At 26.3% G+C, this 27,374-nt stretch overlaps 1 protein-coding gene and 1 long non-coding RNA gene across 3 annotated transcripts; one reads left to right on the forward strand and one right to left on the reverse strand.

The window, feature by feature from the left end:
• Positions 1–2,093: 2,093 nt before the first annotated feature.
• LOC107167402 (MORN repeat-containing protein 5-like) lies at positions 2,094–13,488 on the reverse strand. Its single transcript, XM_089229029.1, has 5 exons — positions 13,312–13,488; positions 12,589–12,775; positions 7,581–7,745; positions 6,563–6,808; positions 2,094–2,252 (listed from the first exon to the last, which is right to left on the reverse strand). The coding sequence occupies exons 1-5, from the start codon at positions 13,472–13,474 to the stop codon at positions 2,117–2,119; spliced, it is 897 nt and encodes a 298-aa protein (XP_089085155.1). The 5' UTR covers positions 13,475–13,488; the 3' UTR covers positions 2,094–2,116.
• LOC149054907 (uncharacterized) lies at positions 7,484–27,238 on the forward strand. 2 transcript variants are annotated; one of them, XR_016191993.1, is made up of 6 exons: positions 7,484–8,226; positions 25,353–25,410; positions 25,540–25,682; positions 26,455–26,549; positions 26,722–26,851; positions 26,922–27,238. It is a non-coding gene; the product is annotated as an uncharacterized LOC149054907 (long non-coding RNA). The 2 variants fall into 2 exon arrangements; XR_016191994.1 differs by lacking the exon at positions 25,540–25,682.
• The last annotated feature ends 136 nt before the right edge of the window (positions 27,239–27,374 follow it).

A 27,374-nucleotide genomic window follows, 5' to 3' on the forward strand; every position in this document is an offset into this window, starting at 1 on the left:
CCATTTAAGTGACTACACTATTTTTTCACAAAATTTTATGTATTTCAAACAATAATTCTGAGTAAAAAATTACATTTTTTAGTAATTTTTATATCGTTATTATTTTATGATATATTTTTTGTAGGACATCGTACTTTTAAATTTCGTATTAAAAAGCAGAGAATTATTCGAGAAATTTCAATTTGTAAATATATAAATTTTCGGACATGTATTGCTGACATTGTAGTAATTAAAGTTTAGATGAGTGGAGTAGATTGGTACAGGAAAATATTGTCTCCTATTCCGCTAATCTAAATTTTAAATATTTATAACAATTAATGAATTTCTTGTATGCAAAATAATTTTTATAGATCAAAATATTCTGAAAGATATTTTACTTCGGAATATGAAATAAAAGACGTAAGACGTCATTCAAAAAATTAAAAATAATATTTTTTTTTTCAGAAATTTTGTTATGAAATATAATTTTTTTTAACTTTATTTTAAAACAATCAATTTGTAATTTTAATTTACAACAAGTATATATGTTGATATATGCATATTATTATTGACAATAGACTTAATAGAAATTCATTTAATTTATAAAATTTTTATAAAATTACTGTAGAAGAATATTTTCAAAAAACTTAGAACTTTTGAATTAATGAGTGTAGGGCGTAGGCATTTAACTTAGTATATGACGGTGAATTCGCTATAATACTGTTATTATAAATAAATGTGATTTCTGTGTATCATATAGGGAGATGATAAATAAAAAAAATCCTAAACATAATAATATTAATGTGACGTGTTAAGTGAATCGCCTATGGAGAAATACCTATAAAAGTATAAACATATTTTATATTTATGTATTATAGATAAGAGTTACAAATAGTTTATAGTATAATACAAAATATTTTAAAGCAGACATATTATTTTCATACAACTATAAATCTAGATCACATTAATATTATATTGAAATAATAGGTATATGTATTATCGTAAACTCGACATTGGACCGAGCAACCCTTTTATCGGAGGTGCTTATAGTGTATTATTTATATTATAGTGAGGAATTATGTCAAGCTGATTTCGATAAATAATCGTGCACGCTCACACGTCAACACGAACCACTAAGAATATTAACTTCAATATTATATTATGTTAAAAATTATATTTTATTGAAATTGTTGTAATAATATAACATGCACCTCTTACAATATTTTTATCCGTGCAAGAAATAAAAATTCGAAACTATTTTTTTTTTTTTAAATCGTACAGTAGTATGAAAAAATCCATTCTAAAGCCTAGTCCTTTGTACCAAGACCTGGTCCCTAGTACCGGGTCCAAATAAAAGGTGTGTATATTTATATTAAATTCAATATTCTTAGTTGAGTTTTGTATTGTAATTTTATAATCAAACACGCATGGTTTTAAATTTAAAAATCCATTTTAGAAGAATTTGATTTCCATAATTTGTAGCTTATTCGAAATAGGATTAAAAATATCCTTTAAAATTAAGTAAAATTTAAGTTTAATGAATTTTAAAAGACTTTATTATAAATTCGTGTTTAACGTATACGATTATTTATCGAAATCAGCAATCATCATTCTTTATTATAATTTAAATAAAACACTATTAGCACCTCCTCCGAAAAGAGCGTTGTTCAATTCACTGCCGAGTTTACGATACTATATAAATTATTTTAATACAACATAAATTAGATTTAGATTTATAGTTTTTTTTTATTTATCATCTTCCTATACGATACATAGGAATATCATTTATTTGTAATAATAGTATTGTAACGAATTCGCCGCCCTGTACTAGGTTTAAGTGTTTACACTCGTTATTCCAAAGTGTTCTAAGTTTTTTGTAAAAATATTTTTTTGCAATAATTTTATAAAAAATTGTATGAATAAAAAAAAATTGGACCAGAGATCAGGTATAGAGATTAGACTTTTGAACTACTTTTTTCATACTGCATCGTATTAATCCGCACATACTTAATACAATGGAATATTTATCTAGATGTAAACAATTAATGCAAACTATTTATCCAGAATTAAATTTTATCATTGTTATTTTAAAGTGTCACCGTTGGCAGTGATTCTGGAAATATCAATATGTTTGACGTTAATTGCAATTTGTAACCATTCTGTCGGTCAACCTTAATGTTTTTTGGCAACGGCTTATTTCAAAACTCTCTGACAACAACGACGACGACGATGATGACGATGATTGATTCAACGGATGTTGTTCTTTTAATGACCTGAAATGAGTAATAATGAGATTAAGGGCTTAATTAAAAGAAGAATTTTAATATTTTATATTAACAAGTAATTGTAAGTAATAACTATTATGATAGGAAAAGCACCAATTAAAACTTTGTTATTCTGAATCTTCATAAGGGGCTAAAAAAGGGGGAGAATTTTAATTCTTAAATCCATTCTTTGTTTGAGGCCATTATAATGAAGCTATATAGTTCAAATTTTAAGTTTTTGTATACTACAGATAGTGCACCAAAAACTTTGTATTTTTTTCGTTACATATATTTTTTTTTAATCCCCAGACATAAGGTATATTAATATTTTATTATTTTTCAACTATCATATATTAAATCATTAAAGTTTTGTTTAATCGTTTTCAAAATACACCCCATATAGAATTTTTCGATTGGCTACGACTACTCTATTTGTTTTGTTCGTCACTAATAGTCACAACGATTTTTTAATACTTTTATATTAGTGGGTCTCATGAAAAATAATTGGTGTTCTCGGTTTTTTTTTGACACTCAAATTTCTCAGGTTAATCATCTGTCAAAGTTTTTTGCTCATACGTATTCCATGATTCAGTACAAATTTTCAAAACATAATAATTGTTGGTCTTATATAATGCATAACTCACTGTAAGTATATTATTTTAAAAATAAAATACAAATATCTCATCTTAAGAATATTTATATTCCTGTCGATCAATGTTTTAAAACTAAGAGTAGGTATATTATATTCTTAGTATAAATGATAACATGTTTTCAAAATATATAACTCAGTTTTTGTATTGTAGCTTATTGATTTAATACAGAAAATTGTACACTTAACAAAAAAATGTTTTTGCTAATGAACCACTGTCGCCGCCCAGTGTTCTGACAAATGTATAATCTTATCTAATCTATATTTCTATGGTACATCAAATTATAATTTAAATTTATTTTGATGCAGAACAATTTTCATGAAACTTTTTTGATCTTTTTGAGAATAGCATTGTTACACTCTCTATCTCTAACTCAAGCTATGCTTAAAATAGATAGATAATCAATTATTGTAATTATTATATTTTTGTGTAATGGCTTATTAACGTTTTAAGTTAACGGGGCATTAGGGCATACTCGTACATATATTTACTTAAAATAATTTATATATTTATAAAATTTCAACTTTTACTTGTTTCTACGCCTGTCAACAAATTCAAAGTTGTTAAACGGTCTTTCTGCTTCAAAATATTTACTATTAAAGTACCTTAGGTTTCTGTTCTAATGAAAGTATAAAAACTTGAATGCCGATAAAATGAAAACTAATTTAACTTTTTGTTTACTCTTTCAAAACTGAAACTGACGAAATAAATGTAGCACGATAAATGGACCACTCTGTATTCTACCATTTAACATTAGCGTATAATTGGGCATAATGTTTCGCCGTATCAAAATATTTACTGGTACCATCATAAAATTCAACTAACCATAGTCAAAACGCGCCTAAATTGAGTAGTTAAACTATACGAGTTTTTCTTGTCTTCGTAATATTACTGAATTAGACATACTAGTGATATTATCATTATAGTTTGGAGCTTACGCGTGCAATCACAAATTTTCGTTGAACTTCAAAATCATGCAAAATTTTATGATTTTTCGCATTGCACTCAGCGAATGTGTTCTTAATTAGATGAAATTTGTATAACGAGTAGGTAGGTTATTTATATAGTTGTACCTATTAACGATTCGCACACGTATATTGAAAAATATCGTATCATGATAACTTATTTTGTTTATAAACAATTTTAAATATACGTATTTGTTGTATAATATATATGCATTTATATTATTAACGTTTATGCTTTCAAGGTTTAAAAATGTTTTTCACTATTCTCTTTTAAAGGTGTATTAAAATAATTTTATTTAATATACAGTTCTATATATATAATAGGTAAAGCCGTAAAGGTATTGTTTGATGTACATTAAATTAATTATATAATATCATTATGCTATGCTAATTCGTTCGGTGCCACAGTAATCAAATCGGCGAGCATTCATTAAAACAGTTTGATTTATTGTAATGTGGCTAATACAAAATGGAGTGTAACTCAATATAAAATATAATAGGATATACTCGTGTATGAATTCTAAATATTAAATTAATGAAATATTTTGCTATTGTTGATTGTATCAATAAAAATGCCAGCTGATTTTTATCACAGTGGAAAGTATGTATATTATAGTACAATAATGTTTCACATCTCTACATAAATATTAGTTGGACAGAAGTTAGTTATTAATAGTTTTACTGAAATAACCTCATAAACATAAATGTTTGATGGTTATAGTGATCTCTTAGTCATATCGTCTTTTCTGTAGTTATAGATCTTGATAGGTTAGATAGATAGATAGATGACCTTCAATTTCCCATATCGCAAGAGACCATAATCATTTCAAATTTCTTTTAAATCATATGGAACTCGTTTGACTTCAGTATTTAGATTGGTGTATTTTTGAAACAATTAAACGAAAAATAAATATCATGCAACTCATCATCTTAAACAATTTGACATATTTTCCAAGTATGTTGATAGAGAACTCAGTAAAGTGAAATCGCCGCTAATAACGAGTGAAGACATGATTATATCTATTAAAATGTACGTGCTGATCATATTTTTGCAAGCAGTCCTATACATTATATAAATTGAATCAGTCAGCTCACAATGTATGAAAAATGTACTGATAGTACAATTCGATACAACAGCGGAATAGTGAATTGTCACCAGAGGTAACTTAAAAAATATATCTATACTACTTATAAAAATAATTAATATAATATCTATTATTTTACTTACTTATTTATTTCATACATAGAATCTATTTTATATTAAATATAGGTAGGTGTACTATTGTTTTTATAAATAAAATTATGAAAAATAAAAATATATTTTCAAACATCACGAAACACGGACAAGGACAATATAATTAGGTAGTGGATTTTATATAATTTTTATATTTTTATTATGATACAATTTCTGGTATCCTACGCATTTTTTTTTATTGAAAATATTTACCTATTATATATTTATATTAATATGATTTATTTGATATTGTTTAATTATTAATACATGCAAAATATTTTGTAAGGAAGATCATACATGTATTATATTTTGATGTATAAAATATATTTGTTTTCAGAGTTATTTATTTTTAGTGCTTTTTATTAATTTTCTAGACAGCTAACCCTTTGCAATAGATATTGAAAAATAATTCCGTTAATTCTGGTATTAGCTGGCACACGATATTAATAATTGCGACGCCAGAGGAATTTTCGGTATTTCCTATTACATTTATTACCAAACTATATATAATATAATATTGCAGTACTACTCACCAGTTTTATTTTACACTTTTCATAGTTAAATAGAATATATATCTATATAATTTAAATTAAATGTTACATATCGTTACCTATGTTTGTTTTTAATATCCAAAAAAGCAACGATGCAATGTATGCCATCACTTGAGTTTCTATTAATTAACCCTAGCTATGTGGTCGATCACACAAAAAATATCACTCGGTTATTCAAACATGTCATCATGACCAGGAGGAGTTATTCAGAACAATTCGAAAATACTAATTTAAATAATTTAAAAATCACAGAGCTATCGGTCTTTAGACAGAATATGGAAATCAGGAATGAATGAGTAAGTTGTCAAGTCCTTTTTTAAATTTATTACATGATTTATAATAGATAAAATTAAACAATCGTATCATATTTCTATTTTTTATGATAATAGTTACTAATTATTTAATTATTCGATCAAATGAAATATATGAAAAGGCATAACATAAGTATAATAATACATATACATATCATTTTATATTTCTTTATCACCTATAGGCTATATCAAAAATTAATTTTAAACACAGTTATTCTATCAATACTGACATTGAATAATTAAAAATATTTTTTTGTTTTTGCCAAATTAATACATTGTGTTTTAAACTAACTTTTATTTAATTACTCACTCGTCCAATTATATACTATTGTCTTAAATTTTAACATGTTATTCAATATTATGTAGGTATGCCGTTTGGAAATAAAACAAAATAATTGTAAAAAGGAAAAAGAAAAAATAATAATATAAATCGTATTCAAATAGGTAACTTTATTAAAAAGTTTTGTAGTTTATATTTTTATTGTTGACAATTATTCTAATATCGGATGACTGTTAGAAAAATACGATTACTTTCTTTTATTTTCATTTTTTATTTTTTATTAATTTTTTCTTATTAATTTTATTTTTATTTGACTAATTTTGCTTACCGTATCCGTGTGTTTTTTATAGGTAAGACCAACCAAGGAGCTGATTTGATTTCGGTCATAACAGATTGGTCGTAGTGGATGATTTCTCCGAAAAATATATTGTTCTCTGCAGTCGTAGGTCTTCCATCATTTTCTCGCTCTGTACCATACCAATTTTTGTAAAATTCCGGTCGAAAACCTACCACTCTTTTGCCTCCTCGATGACAGTTTTCAATAATCCAATTCCTACATTCTTCCGTCGGGACCCTATATAAAACGACACTATTCATATAGCTCATTGTAGGTATATCAATAACCAGATGTTTTTACATAATATATTATTTTGCAATCCTCAGCAATGTCAATCAAAAATAAATAAATTAACAGACTATAATTCAGCGTCCATATTAAGGATGTATACGTTGTTAATTTGTTTCAAATTAAAGTCAATTTCACTACATTAACACGTCCAAACACGTATACATATTATATTAAGAGCAGGTATTTACATGCTATAATATACCCAGTTATTCATTTAGTTATATAAAATATTAATCATTCAATTAGTATTATAGTTTCATAAACAATAACATAGAAATTAATGACATTCGATGAAACATATTTATATCGCTATGAGATAAATATATATAGTTATAATTATTGATAAATAATATATTATTCGTCAATACTCATCAAGTATAAAGAGTAATAATTGAATATAATATATATAATTTTTCATAGAACTTTCTAACAGTGTAAACATTTTCTGAAAAAAAAAAAAACTAAATAATATGAATATTATCATTTAACAAAATAAAATAAAAATAAAAAATAGTCTCTATAAACCACGTTGAACAAAATAAAAAATAAAATATAGTTCGTAGCTCTTGGTGAAACAATAATAATAATAATCATGGTATTTATTGATAGTTTTTCGCGAAATTGTTGTCAACCGTTGAGAGATATGCTTCAACATGATTATTATTATTATCATTATTATTATACGTGATTTATGCATGAAAACTTGTAAGGTACTCACCTGATCAACTCGTTTGTCCAGTAATCGTGTACAGTGTTCGTAAGCGGCCAGTAAAATCCATCACCTGCGTCATACGCTCCGTCCGGTACTTCAATCGTGGGCTGTCGATTGGTAACATAACTCCTAGCAGCTGGTTCAAAACCTTTGATATGTTCAATGACAAATCTAAAATGAAGTTATTATTTTCACGATGGGTATGATGATGATTATGATCGTTCAAAAGTTGTGTTAAAATATCACTTCCTTCTGTTTTAAAATTTACCATGTTATTATTCAAGAGATCCATAATGGTTCTATTCAAAGTTATTGTTGAATCATCATTTCAAGGTATAAATATTAAATTCAAATAATAAATACTCGATAATGATTATATTATTATACTTATCAATATGAATTGAAATATCCGTTACGGTCTATTACTCTTATTACCGATGAAATGTTATGAAATTATTTGAACTTTTTTTTAACTAGGTGGGTAATAATTTTTTTTTAGTATTTTTCAGTTTTTGTATAAACTATGAGACTAAGTATTTTCAGTTGAGAACGAACTATGAAATGTGTTCACAACAAAAACATTAATATAATATGACAGTGGATATCGATTTTTTATTCGACGAAAAGGAATTTAATCCGTTACAAAGTATAGGTAAGTTCTTCAGAGATTATTTTTTTTATTTATACTTTATCTCAAAAACTGTGTATATGCACAGCTTATTTGTTGCTATTGGAATTACGAAAAATATTTTCAATATTGATAAGACATTTCTAAAAATATTCTTTTCTACTAGGTAGTATTAAAACGACTTTAATGCCTACAGCTCTACAGGACATGTATATTTAAAAATCATTTTTGTTTAGTTCAACTTTCAGAAAATAGATTTAGGCTATATTAGCTGTTTGGTAATTGGTTAGTTATAAAATATGCCACCTTTATGGCTTACTCATTTTTAAATATACAATTTCACTACACATTTTGATTTTTAATAAATAAAATATAAAATTAAACGTATCCAATAACTCAGATCGTATTTGTTTAAAGAATTTTGTGGGAAATTGCGTAAAAGTTATCAGTAAAATTATGTACCTATGTAAGTGGCAGAATTTTTAGGTTAGTTTTGCAATATAAACGCTTAGGAAATATCAAAAATACGTATATAGTTTTCTTTTTTACAATTTAAAACTTATTTTAGCTATCTAACCTATTATCATAATAATTGCGATTTAATTTATTGGTAAAAAGTGACAAAATTAAACATTGGTAGGTACAGTAGGACACCTACAAATAGAAAAATTCTACGTACTCACATTATAGTAATACACACCTAATCAAAAATTGAATTATGTAATTTTATTAGTCATTATTCATTATTCTTTAAATTTCATTATTTTGGTTAAACTAATACATTTTTAACACGAGCACAAATATATTAAGAGATCGAATACTAGTGTCTTTTTTGGTATCGAATTTTAAAAGTATAACTCCACGGGGGAAAATCTACCAAAACTTCCCACCAGATAACTGCAGCCTGTGCCAATTGTGATGATGGTCACAGAATTTAGATTTCAGTTTGGGCTTAATTCCGAACACCGCCGAGGTTATGATTTAATATAGTAGCTTAAGCTTCCATATTATATTATAATGTACTCTTATCTATCGCGTATAATTGTTTAATAATATGCATCGCACAACGCCAAATGGCTGCAGCTGTGGTGTATGAGGGTTTTGGTTATGGGATATACATAGGTATAACAAGGCATCTGATGGAGTAAAATATACCTAATGTTTATTTTAAAATAGGAAAAAATATTGGCCGGCACTCGACCTATTTATTTCGGTACGTTTCAAAATGCGTGTACAGATTACGCTTAAATAATAATAATACTATTATACGCATAAAATAAATGATATTCAGTATTGACATTAAATCTCGATCGGAAAAACGTGTAGGTAGCAGATATTTTAATATTATGTATTTTATTATAATATATAATATTTAAGTTATAAACCATGTAATTGATGCCAAAAAAATTTTTAAAAAAAATTATAATATTTAATATGTAACAGTTAATATTATATTATTATTGTTCTGTATATTTATACGAATAGATATTACGTATTTACGTGTGTAAAAGCAAGCAGCGCCCGCCGTGACGATTGAGTATGCAATATTTTAGCAGTAATAATATATTAACGTCGTTTTTTTGTCAAATTATTAACGTTTAAAATCAAACATCGTCAAAATGTCGGATTAATCAAGTTATGATAGTTATGATGAGTTGATGGTATGACTATATTTATGGATAAATCCTTCGAGTTTAGCATACTTTTTAAGTTCGTTTATTCTAATTGATTTATGCTCAAATTATTCCGGTCTCGGTAGTCTCAATCTAATATACATCTAAAATATATTTATACATAAATTCATATATTCAATTAACTATGACTTTTATACAACGCTGATCAATTAATTTGTTTCAATTAAAAACTATAAAATGTTCCGCGCAGTTAATGAAATTGTAATGTTCGAACAATGGCCGGTTAATTAATTTTTTTTTTAGTGTTTAATTTTCTACAATATTTTTGGTACATGTATTAAGTTCATGGAATGCTTGCACAGGTTTCAGTTTAAACAACTTAAGGATTAAATATACATCATGTACATTTTAATTAATTTTCCCATCAATTTATAAGCATTTCATTTCGAAAATTCATATGGACATTTTATTAGAAAAATTCCATTTTTGAACTATCTGATAAGGAAATGTATCATGAATTGTGTAGAGGACATGTTTATATTTCATAATAAACACACTATTGACAACATAGACATTTTTGATTGTAGTTATTGTAAACATACAATTTTTTTTAAAATTAATATCCATTAATTTAGTTAGTTTACTTTTCTTTATTGGTTTCGAGCCGGCAACTAAAGCCATTACCATTGTAGGGATTACGGTAAGGGTTAGTACGGTTAATACAGTAGGTTATTATCACGTGTATATGTGGCAAGGTCTTTGCATCTAAGAACCCCGGGTGGTCACCCATCTGGGAACTAGTGGCAGCGAACAGTACGTACTCTCAAACACGTTGCATGACTGATAATATTGTAGCAACCATACCATGCCAAACCACACATTAGTACTTATGTATACTGTTGTCTGTTATATATACAGGTGTCCCGCATGGATTTACCCATTGCGATATCTTACGAAATAATGGAGATATCAAAATTCTGGTTTTATAATAAGATTCATAGGGATATGAACTACGATTACTTCATTTTTAAATTTATTTTAATGTTTTTGTAAAAAATTTAAGAAATATATTTTTTTATTTAATTATTTCCAAAAAAATTAAAGATAGCCATTTTGTTGAGTTTATTTTTCTAAAAATATTGACGTTTCAAAATTTTATTTTCATTAATTTCCTGATTTTTAATATTTTTTCTAGATTTTAAGAAATAAAATATGATTATAAATTAATTATAACCATTAAGAACACGGAAAATATTCGGCCGGCCGTATGGGAATGCGCGCGGCGCGGCGGGTCACATGTTTGATAACATTACGGTGTTAAAATATAATACGCAATTTTTCTCGAAACTTAAACTAAAACTCAATATTTTTAGAAAAATAAACTCAACAAAATGGCCATCTTTAATTTTGTTGGAAATAATTAAATAAAAAAATATATTTCTTAAATTTTTTACAAAAACATTAAAATAAATTTAAAAATGAAGTAATCGTAGTTCATATCCCTATGAATCTTATTATAAAACCAGAATTTTGATATCTCTATTATTTCGTAAGATATCGCAATGGGTAAATCCTCGCGGGACACCCTGTATTTAATAGCATTATTATTTATTTTATAGAATATACAAAACAAACAAAATACAATTTATTAATTATTTGTGACATAAAAGAATTAATCGTTTAAGTGTTAAATTATTGAGAAAAAATTACAAAAATTTTAATTAAAATGTACATAGTATTACTTATAATACAGTCATGTATACTGATAAGTAAATACTTGTAAGTAAAGCTGAAAAAATATTTTTATATTACTGCAGTGTAAATATTATGGCTAAAATCAATGATTAGTCTATATAAATAATGCTTTTTTTGTTTTAGAAATACACAACATAATAGTTAAAAATTCAATTTTATATTTGAATCATTATTATTGACAGCGAATTACACTATATTGTCTACATTGTGTAGATTACAGACTACATACTATAGTTTACATGTGAGTAGACTCGAGAGTCGATTATCCAACTGTTGGGGTATTGTGCATACTAAATCTACTTATGTTTATTTTTTTTTTTAAATATTTATTTTTGTTCTATATACCTACCTACATACAAACAAATTGAAATATATAATGATATCATTATGAGGGAAAAATGCCTGTTTTCGAATAAACAACTAAAAGTCTTAAATGCTTAACAAATTCAATATACATATATTAACAAGAACCTACCATCTGATTTTTTGTAAACTTACTAATGTATGGCTATAGAATAATATGTGTAGAGTATCGCAGTATTTACAAGCTAATTGATCAATTTTATAGATCATTTAATGTTCAGTATAATTTAATTTTAGCTCACACTCTCCTTTGAAATTAAGCAAATGTTTGGTTGTTTGTTAAAAAAAAAAATTACCTAACTTAACATAATATAACCCTATAATTTTTGTTTTGATAAAATGTACTTACTACTTATCATTATTTTTTTTAAATACATAATCATATTTGGGATTTTATTATGTAAATTATTGCTATGTTATATGCAATTTATTATTTAAGTTAATTTTATTTAATTTTATTTAAATATATTTTAATAATGATCAAAGTAGTGCTTATAATTTACATATCTATATTATTAAATAAATCTTATTTTGTTGTTATTTATTCGTCGTAGTGGGAAAGCTGAAAGATATATTTTTTTTAAAATGTAAAAATATTTTATTTTAATTGCAATATCGTCAACTAGAATAATACCTTCTATCGGTCGCCTTACAGTATTGCCAATTATTTTCCTGAAACCTGAGACCGTCGCTGAATATATAATTTTGTTGTACGCATTTTCCTTTTTCCCAAACTCCCTCAATTCGAGATCCTGACGAATAGTACAAAATGCCATCTCCGTGAAACAACCCGTCATCAAAATTGCCCTCATAGACAGTTCCTAAAAATCGGTTTGGCGATATTAGTGATATCGTTTCTGCTATGACCTCCCCTATAAATAGCTGTACTTTTATGGTGTATGCGTTGGGTGATGGGTGGGTGAGTTTGAAAACCGTGTCCTAATTCTTAACAATACGGATTTCTTATTATTATACGCTCTGATTTGTGGTTCTGAAGAGGGTCGTTTTATAAAGCGAAGGTGCTGATCGTTACATATTATTGTGTTTTATAACTATCACAGTGACGTACAAAGTACCAAACGTAGACAGCTTGGGAGTGAATAATAATATTATGTTGTAATATTTTAATAAAGCATACCTATAGCCATATTTTATTTAATAAGACACATTTCCCATCGTAGCAACCATTACCTTATATTATGTTGATATTTACGACTGAATATACAACAATTAATGTTATTTTCAATAACGAATAATCTAATCCACTAACAATAACGGTTAGGTGTACGTACGCCGATGTGCATGTAAGTAGGCAAACAGTTATGGTTCATTTCCACCAAGTGTTTTAAGTGATTACCATTTTGCATAATATACACTCCATTTCCGGACATCGTTCTGTGATTCCATTTTCCTTTATAATGGTTTCCTGTTCCAATTGGAATCCATTGGTTGTTTGGGTGCAACTGACGTTTCGCACGATTTTTTATTTTTCTTCTTGATTTTTTTTCAATGCAGATCATTTTTGTTAAAACTAATAAACTATTTTTTCTATTATACTAGCAAAAAATAAAAATAGTTAATAATTGTAATAACTTTTATATTTAGTAACCATAGTGTTTGATTAGATTGCATTCATATGACCAATTTGATCAATATAATATATTATATACACATTACACAATATATACAGGCTAGTTCACCAAGCATACTCACGCTCAATATTTTATTCATCAATAATGCAGTTATTTAGAATTTGCTTTTTTAATTTTTTAATATACTTAAATATTATGTTTTTAAATTCTTGATATATCTCGTATCACTTAAGGAGTGATCTCTGGGGATATAAATTTATTTTTTTCAAATGAGAACCCCCCCTCCCCTTTTAACTGAAAAATTGTTCCATGAATAATTTTTATAAAAAATTTGAGATATCAGAATAAAAATTCGTATGGATAGTTTTTGAGAAATTTAATTGAGTGTCCTAAGGATAGCCATGGTAATGAGCTTATAGGATGTGGGATTCTAGGGGCTAAGATGGTTTGAAAATTTTAATCCCTAGTATTAATATGTTAACATAGATTATTTGTAATAATTTTATATTTTTTTAAAACTATTTTTAAAGACTATCATTATCATTCTTATTAAAAGTATTTGAATAACTAACAAATTGCCCATCCGAATTTTGAATTAGATAGGTACATCAACATAAAAAAAAAATCATCCGTTAAATAATTTACACTTTTACAGTAAAATAGGTGGTTTCCATTTTAAAAACAGAAAATTGTATTGCCGCAAAACACTTTTCGAGTAATACTAAAAAATTCAAAAATTTAAAAAAATTGTCTTTAAGTTTATTTAAAAATTCCAAAAATCAGAATTTGAATAAATTTCTTATTAAAGGAAAAAAATGAGGGTGAATAACTTGTATATGATTATGGTATATATAATTGTGTATTGGTTATTGGAATAGATATCTTGTGCTTAGGCATTAATTTATTTTTTACTGACAAAAATTGAAAAATATGATTTAAAATTGTTGGTTTACTTGAAAACCAAAATAAAATATAATATTGGATAAAAGAAGGATAAAGGATACGCAATTTATTTAATTCTATTTGTAATCAGCTTAACTCAAATTAAAAAAGTTGAAAGTTTTATCAATGTATTTTTCTTAAGAAACCGAGATTTATATGAAGTTTAATGAGTGTTTTTAGTTTTTATTCGTGTAAATATTGTTTAAAAAGTCTAATTGTTAATTTGCATCGAATAATAAATTAGTTTTTTAAGTTTTAAAGCTTATTTGAGTTTAGGGACAGATGGATAAACATAAAGATAAACATGTTATAACATATCGTACCCGTAAGTGATCTTCGCGGAACCCTAGGGTTCCGCGGAACATAGGTTAAGAAACACGGGTCTATAAGTAGCAGGTACCTCTATACAAATTTAAGACAATCATCCTAAGTAAAAATGTATAGATACAGAAAGTCAGTAAGTATGTAATTATAAGATTATAATGTCGTCACGTCAAAACTGACAACATAGGATAGTGAATATTATTCTTTATTTTTTTATTAAATGTAAGGAAGCACCTGATAGAAATTTATTTCAACTAAAACAAGTTGTTAAATTTGTATTTTAATACCTACTTACCTACCTTATAACGTAAAGTATTAAAATTGTCTCTTCAAAATAAGATTAATGAAGGTACAGACATCACAGTCGAGTTGTAACGTCGACTAGTAATAGCAATCATGTATGTCGTATGATTCATTGGTTGGCGATCGATAAATGTATGATTGAATAAGGAAAACGTGTTGATCGAAAAGTGTTTTTGACACACATAATGGCAATAAGATTGTAGTAAATACATGTGCATTTTCTCAATAAATCATAAAATACAATAAATATTATGTAGACTTTGGATTTAGGTATATAATCTGAGGTAGGTACGTCATACGATATTCGAGTGTAAAAATAAAAATGATATAAAGGAAGAAACAATTCCGTATAGTAATTATTTATAGTAATACAAAATATCATGCAAAAAGCAACATAATAATAAATATGAGTTGGTTGGTACAACTTTTATGTAGTTTTTTTTTTATGAAATCTTGGTTTTAACTGAAAAAAATTATACCCGATATAAAAATAAACTTGAAAACAACGACCGTAAACTTAATTATTCGTAATATTTTTGATTAGGAAACTGAGGATCTTATCCGGATCGTTTATTCTATTAAATCACCTGAATATACAACGATAATATTCCATCCACGTTAAATTAATTTAGTTTCAAACGATTGCAATGAGTATATTGATTGGTATACATTAGGTAGATAAGTGCATTAGGTTAGGTTTATATAAATCTTGTATAATATTAATATGCCCCATGAATTAATATCGGTCAATCATCGAATAAATGTGATTTTATTAAGAATAATCCTTTTAATCTTCAAACCAGATTTTTATGATAAAATTATTTTCAATAACAATTTAGCATAATGTTTTACATGCGTTATTGCACGAACAACACACGTTCAATACCTATTAACTATTTTATTTTTATTTTGACTACTCGTATAAACAAATTAAATTAGAATCTGTAGAATACATAATATACCGAAACCAAAAATATCATTATATTATAGCAATAAAAAATCGTTACGTTGTCTTTAAAAATTATTATTATTATTATTATTGTTATTACTATTCGCCCTCACACGTTTTTCAATTGTTGCTAGCAGCAAAGTTAATTTCACTCCTAGGCCTTAGAGTACACATGGTATGGATATCGTGTGGGTTCTGACGTATTCTAGAAATTATGAGTTGAAACTATTATTGACGATGTTAAGAACGAGCTCTGAAATCGCAAATAATACTAAATAACTAATTAGTGCATGTGCAGATATTAATTTTGTAGGTAATAATAAGAATTAGGTATACGCATAACGTTTGTGAATGATAAGGATTATATAAAGTTCGAATAATGACTTTACTATTAAATATATTTTAATCTTATTTTGAATACATCATTCCATTCTGCGTTATAGTTGGTTTTTTATGCTAGTAAAATCTTTAAAATGTAATGCGTAAAATATATTTGAATGACAAGAAACACCAGTCAAAAGTTTGGATGACTAAAGGCATTGGTATTTAATAAAGATTGTATTTCGAGGATGATCAACTTTTTGGCTATTTAACAAAACACAGGTCGTCTATTTGTCAAGTGGTAGTTATAATACCTAAATATAATCAAAAATTCAGAAAACCCTTAAAAATATTTAGATACCCTCATTCATCATAAATCTGGCAGAAAAACAATTCCTTAAATTTCATAGGGTTTTGGGCCCATTTATGTCGTGTTATATGAATACCATTCATTTTAATGAAATGTCGGTTTTTTTATTTCAAAATATGTAATTTGATCGATGTTTGAAGAGGTTCATATCGAACATTTTCCCATTTTGTTTGTTTTATTATTATTACTATTTGAGCCAGAACCACTATTGCTATTGGCTTGCAATATGTACAATATTGTTTACATTATGATATTAAAAATATGTGAATCTTATAATAGAACATTTTTTGAGTATATACAAGAAAATGGGGAAAAAACAACCTTAATTACTTTTATATAATTATTGTTTTAATGATAGTTTATTATTATTGTAATCAAACGGTAAACAAATATTACAAACAAAAGCTTTGAACCACGATAAAATACGCGATTTTAAAAGCATTTTCAATTTTAACGAAATTATAATATTATTACAGTTGATTATAGAACTATTTATTATATTTTTTTAAAAGAGTGTTCGATTTTACAATAATTTTATTGTTATGCCAATTGTAACAAAATGATAAAACCCTGCTATACACCAAAATATGGCACTAGACGATTATATGACTTTTATATAATTCAAAATTTTAACTGAACAGATTTTCAAAGGATATTTGAAAACACGTTTTGAGGTTGAATATAACATATCATTTCTAAGTAAAAAAACCCATTATATTATTTGTATTGGCGTATTGTATTGCATATCAATAGTTATATTCTAAAATAAGCTTTGTTTATATATTGTCCAATAAATCAAAATATCACAAAACGTTTATGTAGAAATATGTATTGTGAAAAGTGAATACTATTTTTGAATAGAAATCTGAGTTTATTTACTTTGCATCATGCTTTGGAACCCACTTAGATCGTAAGTTACAGTTTAAGTTTTCAAACTTAGAACGAATATGATATTGAACAGTAAGCGGGATTTGTATTACCAAAATACATGTATGTATATTGTACTTATATGAATAAAAAAATATAAATTATTAATACATTTTAAACAAATTTTTCGAATTTAATTAATACCCTGTAAAATAAATTCAAGAAAATTATGTTAAGACCATAAAGAAAAATTCATAACTATTTGATCGGACATTGATAATGTTAGGTAGTCTTACACGCATGATTAATGAACTTATATGTCTAGTAAAAGTTTAAAGAATGAAAAACTCTAATAAAAAATAATTTTACTCGTCAAAACTTATTGAATTATTGCTAAAATCTATTTCTTTCAAATTTTAAATATTAAGTTAAAATTTAAGATGTTAAAATTGAGTATTAGTTACTTATTGTTATAATTAACCATATTTGAATTTATTTATATATATTTTTTTTTTTTTTAATTTGCCTTTTATTAAAAAAATAATTATAGCAAAGCAATTATAAAATAATTATGTTGGTATCAAAAAAGAAAACAGGAATGTATTATAGTAAATATTTGTAAGAGTAAACCTTTTTAACTTTTAATTGGAGGTCCATTAATTGCTTCAGAGAACAATGGTAATTAACATTGGAATTTCTTAATATTATTATCTCAGTATTGCTTCTGGTGAATGATTCTCTAAAAATTATTTTGCTGAACTAAAATAGGTTGCTTCGATGATCAAAAGAATTTATTAGAATATTTTCAACAGGATTCAGTTGAATTTTTTAAGAGAGGCACTTCGAGAGGTTTGTGTTGTTTTCTTTTTACTATGATGCTTATATTGCGATTCACCTTTGTGCTTACAAAATATTGCATTATGATATTATCTAAACATAAGTGAAACAGTCTGGATAATCAATAAGTGTATTAGGTTTTATGGATCCCAAGCTGTTTGGAGTTATTGAAAATAAATTATTTAATAATAATAATAATAATAACACAATTGCCAATTACTGTGTATCAATAATTTTAATTTGTTTTTTTAAATTTAAATACATCCTTGGTTGCAGTGTGAGGAATAATTCACAGATTAAATTTAAGTCTAATTCATCACTATGGACAAACATAATATTATTATTATGGCAAAAACCTACACTTATTTTTTATGGAATAACATTACGAATAGAAACCTGGTAGACTTGTTTTTGGTATAGCTATACAGGGTGTCCCGCGAAGATTTACCCATTGACCCATTTTTTTATTTAATTATTTCCAACAAAATTAAAGATAGCCATTTTGTAGAGTTTATAATTATTTATATATTTTTCTGAAGATATTAACGTTTCAAAATTTTATTTTCATTAATTTCCTGATTTTTAATATTTTTTTAGTTTCGAGAAAAATTGCAAATTATTTAACACCGTTATGTTATCAAACATGTGACCCGCTCGCCGCGCGCATTCCCATACGACCGGCCGAATACGTTGCGTGTTCTTGATAGTAACTATTATACATTTATAATCATATTTTATTTCTTAAAAACTAGAAAAAATAATAAAAATCTGGAAATTAATCAATTAATGAAAATAAAATTTTGAAACGCCAATATTTTCAGAAAAGTAAACTCTACAAAATGGTTATCTTTAATATTTTTGGAAATAATTAAATAAAAAAAAAAAAAATATTTTTTACATTTTTTACAAAAACATTAAAATAAATTAATAAATGAAATAATTGTAGTTCTTATCCATGTTTTATCTTATCATAAAACCAGAATTTTGATATCTCCATTATTTCGTGAGATATCGCAATGGGTAAATCTCGCGGGACACCCTGTATACTATATATAGCAGTTTTAATCTCACCAAAGACATTCGGTTTTATTTTACCTCGTCAGTACGAGAATAGTGTGTAGTAGGTAAATAACCGTACTCTGTAAAGCTCATAGTTCAGGTCGTTTGTCAGATGGAATGTTCTCTGTTTGCTCGGACAGTCTGACGTGACTTATTGTTTCGTGTACATCACCCTACGCGAATGTAGTTGACTATATTCTATAACCTGACATATCATATTAGTATGATAACAAGAACGTATCCAAGTGCACAATACGAGCATTTAACTTAGAATCTTGATGTCGACATTATTATTATATTCGTTATTATGGTGTAAAATATAATATTGATTCCCTAGTAGAGTCATAGGTATTAACAATAAATATGATTGTAATTAATATAATAATAGTATAAGTAGGTATATGATATCAATTGGTTTTGGAAATTAAAATAGTATTGTATTACCGCAAAAAAGTACTTAAGAGAATCAAAAAGGGCTTTCTGTGCTTAAGTTATAGCGGCTGGAAGAAAAGATAGAATTTTGATGCCAATAAAGAAATCAAGGCCTGCTCTTTTTAGCTCTGTCTCTGTCGCACTTCGCATACAACCAAACGGCTTGCGAGTGAGAGGTCCGAGCGTCGAGACGAAAATTAATGTATAATAGTCTCGCTATCGGGTCGTGTCGATCTGTTATTTATTTCATATTAATTGTGCGCTGTTATTCTTCTCGGTGTTTCTTACGCACAGAAAGAAGCCTCTAGCGAGACTTTTCAATACATATTTCGATATTAAATTGCTTTGTGAGTATTGCCACCGCCCATCACCACCGTCGTCGTTGACGAATTTAAACAAAGTAAAAAACAATTTTCGTCGTTTTTGAATGGTGTCACAATACCGTACGACGATATTAATTTGTCAGGTGCGCTTATGACTACTGACAAGTATCATTGCCATCGAATTATCGATAAAACAGATCATACTTTTTGAACCTGTCTGAGCCTTGTGGATGGTTTTATTGCAAAGTAGTAAATACAATTACTAAAAAGAGAAGTACAATTTAGTACTTCTCTTAACGAATTTACGGCATACTTGGTATTTTAATTTGTAGTTAATGTATATTGAGCGACGGTTTTCTAAGAGATCCACGTGATTTATTATTTTTGTATCATGGTTTAACTACCTACGCATATGAAAATGGAACAGTTTTTTTTTAAACTCTTTATTAGGTATGTTTTTAACAGGTATTAAAATTGAAATTAACTACATTTGTTGATAAAATTAACTGAAATGTAAATATAGCGGTGTCTTAACTTGTTGAAGGTATTGAAATAACCCAAGAGAATAATAATTTTGAAAATCGATATTATTTAGATAATGTTTTTGGAGATTTATAATTGAGTACAAGTTTAGGCCATTATCTAAATTATTTTAACTGTTAAAATAAATATCTTAGAACGTTAAATGAATAATCTATTAATAAAAAATAAGTACTAGCAAATCGCAATAAATATTACAACATTTTTTAAGCCCATCCACAAGTGACGTGATAACAAGGGGGGATATACCCTCCCCCAAAATTTTTATAATGATTTTTTTTATTATAAGAAAACTTAAATTCAAGGTGACATGTCAATCAAAAATAAAAACATGAATAAAAATTAGTAGTCTATTAGAATAAATTGACGATATGTTTTGTTATGTTCAGGTGTTACGTCATCCAATATGAAACAAATTTAAAAATTAAGTCTTGTTTGGATTAGTTTTTTTGTGAGATTACAAAAATTGGTCAAGGTATTCTTACTCTTTTTGGATCGGTGTTAATTACTCATCATTTTTTAAACTACAATTAATCACAATCAACGTTCCACAAAAACTTTTATACTTAATAACTTTTAAACTTCAAATTTTAAACCATATATTATATTGTTATTTTTATGTATTTATTTCATGTATTATTTTTTTTTTTACATATTATAATAATATAGGGATAATGGAATTAAAATGGGATCATCTTCTGAAAACGGGACAAAAAGAATCACGTTTGATGTTTGTTGGGACAAAGGGACATGATGATCAAAAACGGGATAATCACATTTTAAACGGGACGTATGGTCACCCTAATATACCTGACTAGTGCTTAATATGGTTTAACTATTCAAATTATACAAAATATAAAATATAGATATAATTAAAATCATTTTTTATTTTTTAAGTATTATAATGTTGAAATATCATAGTTATTTCTTGTTTAATAACGTAAAAAACAGTTGGTATGATAATGGAATCTAACGATAAATTAAAATTAGATATTTTCAGAAAGCAAAATCCTAATCTATAAATAATTGATTTGTCCTTAATTGACCTGCCACCAAATAGTATTTAGCTCAAAATATCTAGCTTAAAGTTAATCCAAGCCTTTCTAATCTTTAAATCTTCAATTGCTAGTAAACTTTCCCTATATTGGGACTTAAACAATCACGCGTTATAAACTATAAAATACACTATATTCGAATCCAATTACTATACGGAATTCCACAAAAAAGTCCCCAATCACTCAATTCCTCTTATTTCCAATCTCGTTTCTAGTATATACGTTAACTGACAATCCAGCTTGTCGTTTTCACAGAAATTGGACACAAAATCGTATTACCTTGTTTTTAAAATAATAAAAATCCATCCCCCTAAGCTTTTTTGGGAGATGTGACTCTTTTCTCTCACGCTACCACGTCCAATTATTGTACATAACTTTTTCTTATTTTTTTATAAAGTGCCTATATTTTATAAGTGTTTCATACATTGCTACACGATTACACATTGTACATTTTTTTATTTTGGTAACACTAACAATGATAAACATTTTTGAAAAGACAAAAAAAAAGTAAAATATTTTTAGATGGGTAGTTACAACTTTTCTCTTGTATATTCTACAGCATGTACAATATACTTTGGACGACAAATCTACATTTCCCCCTCCCTCCCCAATAATGTTTAAATTTGATATATTCCTATTTGAAGCTGATCCATTATTTCTCAAACTTTTCTACCAACGCCTATAGAAAAATACTTGGAAAGACAAAGTAAATAATAATAATAATAAATGTATAATAATAATGTGATCTTCTAAATTGGTTTTTCGATAATTTCGACAACGTAAGACGGTCAATAACTTTCATAAAAGTATATTTTATAGTGTGATCTAAATATTAGTATATTACTGTGGATTTCATATCAATCAATAATTTCGTATCATGAATACATCAATGTATTTTGTTTTTATATGAAGATAATTTTTTGAAACTTATTAGGTATATCCACAGACTGTAGTTGAAAAGAAATGATCAGTTAATAAAAGTTAATTAGTCAAATGATTACATTTGAAGAATACGGACGCGTCGTTGGCGATATGACAGATCGTCATCATTGGCAGAGGGTAGAAGTCAAGATGAGACAAGTTTTGAAAGTTCCAAAATTCATTTAATGAACATTCCAAAATTTCTTACGAAAAACGAGGAAATGGAAATCATCCTATAATACCTACATGCATCCATACATTGTGCTCAGTATTGTATAAGATAAAATATTCAATCAAGAATTAAACTCTTAAATTATATTACAATGCTCTCAGAAACTGTAAATTCTCGTTATATTCACATATAACTTGGTTGGCTCTAACATTAAAATTAATTTTTCAAATTACGTATTAAAAAAAAAAAACTACACCTACGTATTGTAAATTAGTAAGTATAAGTTTCCATCTGTATCTATTTAATATAATGCGCTAGTATTTAAATTAGTTTCAAATTATAAAAAATATAAACTCGTATATTGTAACTATGTAATTTAATTCAAATTTACAAACCTATTAAAATATCTTGTAACTGAAATATGGTATTATTATACTATAATAACAACTTTGTTTTACATTTATAATAACTTAGATTGAATTCAAAGTTCATGCATTATTTAAAATTTGTAACCATGACGTTACTTATATTATATTCTATAATGTTTGGATGTTTAGTGCGATGTTATTGTTATGATAATGGGCTAAACGAGTTATTTTTGCTTTGCACTCTGATGTGCATCAATGCGGTGCTTGAGGCCTAAATTTTCAATAGTATTTGCTCACATAATAATTTTCAGTTAAGGATAATTAATAAATAATAATTATTAAACGAAATCATGTGAAAGACATTACGACGTGAGTGAACTAAACACACAAGTGTAATAATTCGACTTGATTAAGTCGATTATTATAACTTACGACTATTGGTTTTAATACAATGTCAACATTCACTGTTTTCGATTTGCCGTATACTCGCCGTACTTCCGGTTTACCCGACACGCCAAAATCACTCTCTTGTTTAGTGTGTTTTATAAAATAATTACTACTCGCCTTAAATGTGCATTAAGCTTAGTTGCTAAATTTCAGTTCACTTAATGTTTGAATGCTATAGCAGCCATTTGTTATTTGGACGTTTTTGATTTAACAAAATAGGAAACTTTTATGTACTATTGATCTAATGACCCGGTTTAATAATCGATTAGCGTTTTGTATAATAGTACTCCTAACAGCTGACTTACTTCTACTCTGTGTGAGATATGACTCATTATAATTTATATTGTACATTGGTATGTAGTTACGTATTATATAGGCGTAGTTTAACGATCATAAAACTAATCTCTTAGCTATAAAACCGAGGGTGACAAGAAAAAGTATTGTTTAAGATGATGTTAAATCTGTTTTATTCGTGCTAATATTAGCAATATGAAAGTTATGTAGTTATGTAGTTACATAATATTTTATAGTTCAATTTATGATGATATGACAATAAATGCACATAAGCATATTGATATTTTTATATTAAAAAAATAATTTGAAAACAATACTACCTAGTTCATTCGTTCATATATATTGTTCAAAATATTAAATATTTATTACGAATTAAATTGTATGATTGTATTGAGTTAAGAATTATTTTGATTACATTAGTTGATATTTTTCAAGTGTTAAAAATGTATAACAGTTAATATTATTAAAGATTATTAAAATGTATGATTTTCATGACACATATGGTATAGTAAACATTAAGCAATTTAACGATTAAGTCATAGATATCAAGTTAAAGTTACCTGGTGAATTTTTTGTTTTTTGATTATGTGTTGAGATATTATGGATTTACGTGTATTTATGTAATTTTTGGGTTAACAATTTTTGGGATAAAAAAAAAAATGATTAATATATTTCATGCAGCACCACTAAAGATAAACAATTTAAATAATGTGCGTTCTAGCATACACGTTAATTTGCTAAAAAAGAAAAATTAATTTTAAACAAGACAGTATTTGCTTAGAATAAAATATTTACCATTTTTAGATAAAAAATTACAATAAAAAAAAAAATATAAGACACTTATTTTAACGATCCATTTAAATATATTAGTTATGAAGACCTTTAAAATAAATTTAAAAATCAACTATTTATAGGTATGCTTAAAAACAAAACCAATTTATCAAAATAAACCTAAATATTTCTTATACAAGAAATATATTTTATTTTTTTTTAACCTTGTCGTGTTTTCAATTATAATAAAAACATTTATCTTACACAATCAATCATTTTGATTGTCTACGAAAAAAATAGGAACAAATAAATGAATACATTATTTTTGTTAAAGAAAAAAAACTTCATATTGTATAATGTATATTATATATATATATATGTATATTAAACATTTCTAATGCTATAGGCTCGTTATAATAATTTAATTTAATATAATATAGACATTTTTAAAAGATAGTTTTATATTTTTAAACTAATTACATCATTTTTTATTTTTTTTTTGTTTTATTAGAATAAGCCTCGGCAGCGAAGGCCACTGGCTGACGTTTGACAATTAACAATGATATAAGGTTAGTTATTACAATGATTTTGTTAGTACATTACATATTATGGTTAATTTTTTACAATTAATTTTCGATTTGTATATCTTTGATGAAGCTTAGAGTATTTGTTATGGTTTTTTCTATGTTCGGGCCTAGTGATTCGTATAGATGTTCTGGGATGTTATGCTGTTATGCTTATTTCTGGCGGCTTCAGTTTGTCTGCATTCGACAAAAATGTGTTTGATTGTTAGGGCGACTCCACATGATGCGCATTCTGTTTGTTCTTCTCGGTTCATCAGGTAACCGTGTGTGTAGTGAGTATGGCCTATTCTTAGTCTAGTTAATATTACTTCGTCTTTTCTATTAAGATTAGCAATGTTTTTCCAACGTTCTGTTGTACGCTTTATGTCGCTGAGTTTAGTTACTTTTCCTCTCCATTTGAATGACCATTTTTCTTTAATTGAAGAATTAATACATCTTAGCGTGTCTTCATAGGTTCAGAGTATTCGCTTATTTTTGTCATCACATTGTTGGCTGCTCTTTTGCTAGGTAATCTGCTTTTTCATTTCCTTCTATGTTGCTGTGTCAAGTACATCATTGATTGTATAAAATATATAATATAATACTCTAATTAATGGTGGGTACAATGTATATTGTATATATTTTAATAATTGGGTGAAATTTAAATTTTACGTTTTGAAAAAAATGGACATTTTTCATTTTTATTATATTTTTTTTTCCTGTAAACTGTTACAAACTTATAAGTCATGTTTTTGTACAAGCATTCAATAGCATATTTTTTTATTTGTGTTTCTTGTTTAGAAGTCTAATAAACAGGACTTGTTTTTTTCTCAGCGTAAGTTGTTTAAAATTATAAAGTTTTCTATTGCATTCTGTAACCAAGTATATTGCAATAAACTTGTAAAACACGCGAGAAGAATATAAGTAAAAAAAAAATCAATTATTCGTTTAACTGAAAATTAAATGTAAATTATGTCTAGGAGTAGGATTATGTACGTTATTGATATCACTACAGACTACATTGATATATTATATATACATTATAATTAGGTATGTAATGTGTGCGATGTGATCCACTGGGAGCTCATGCATTGTTGACAATATAAACCAGCAAAAAAGAAAAAAAAAGTTCCATCGATAACTATGTATGTACTCATAATAATTTGTTGACATATTTATTCTAATATATACTATACCCTCGGGCTTCTTTAAATATTTTATTTAAATTTGCATTTGAATACAATGATAATAATATTTTCTATAATAATATTGCAATTGTATTGTAGTTCATAATATTGTTTTTGATTCATGTTGCAGTGGCAGTATTATTGCACCCCTGACCTACATTATATGCATTTGTACTAAACTCAATATTGTACACACTTGCAGAGATTGTCACTACAGTAGCATGTTTGTCAAACGCGCAGATTACTCAATCGATCCAGATGTAACTTTTTGTTATGCCGTTTAAATTTTTATGGAAAAATTTAAAAATTATTCACGCGATTTATTTTTAGGTCAATTTGATGTACACTGGTAGACAAATATTTACAAATTATTATTCATCAGAAGTGCAAACTATATAAATAAGCATGCAGATGCGACATGTCGCAATTTTAATAGTTGCAGAGACGAATTTGAATATTTAAATCGTTATATTTGTGTAAGTTAATAATTCGAAGTGCTCGTAAGTTCATGTACTAAAAAAATGCTTAAATATTACGGGGCTCTTAAAAATGCTGAAATATACGGTAAAAAATATTGAACTGTGCAATATAAAACTAATAAATACGCAAATAAAAAATATATACACATTTTTTTCATAATTTATAAACAAAATGTAATATCATCACTATATTATTAATTTTAAATGTATATGAATTAAATATAAATACATTTTTTTATTCATGAGTGTTTGTATAATTGTATTTAATGGATATGAGGGTTTTTAATGATTTTCAACTATTTAG

The sequence above is a fragment of the Diuraphis noxia genome, unplaced genomic scaffold (assembly GCF_037042655.1).
Source record: "Diuraphis noxia isolate RWA-SAM2 unplaced genomic scaffold, SU_Dnox_SAM2 contig0005, whole genome shotgun sequence".
In the NCBI taxonomy this organism is placed as follows: Eukaryota; Metazoa; Arthropoda; class Insecta; order Hemiptera; family Aphididae; genus Diuraphis; species Diuraphis noxia.

What these genes read in the sequence shown, in the direction of transcription:
- LOC107167402 (XM_089229029.1), bottom strand. Translation starts at nt 13,474, where the DNA reads ATGATCTGCATTGAAAAAAAATCAAGAAGAAAAATAAAAAATCGTGCG. An exon ending in AGTGTATATTATGCAAAATG is followed by an intron (nt 12,776 to 13,311) that starts GTAATCACTTAA and finishes ACCGATTTTTAG; the next exon opens with GAACTGTCTATGAGGGCAAT. An exon ending in TGGACAAACGAGTTGATCAG is followed by an intron (nt 6,809 to 7,580) that starts GTGAGTACCTTA and finishes CGTTTTATATAG; the next exon opens with GGTCCCGACGGAAGAATGTA.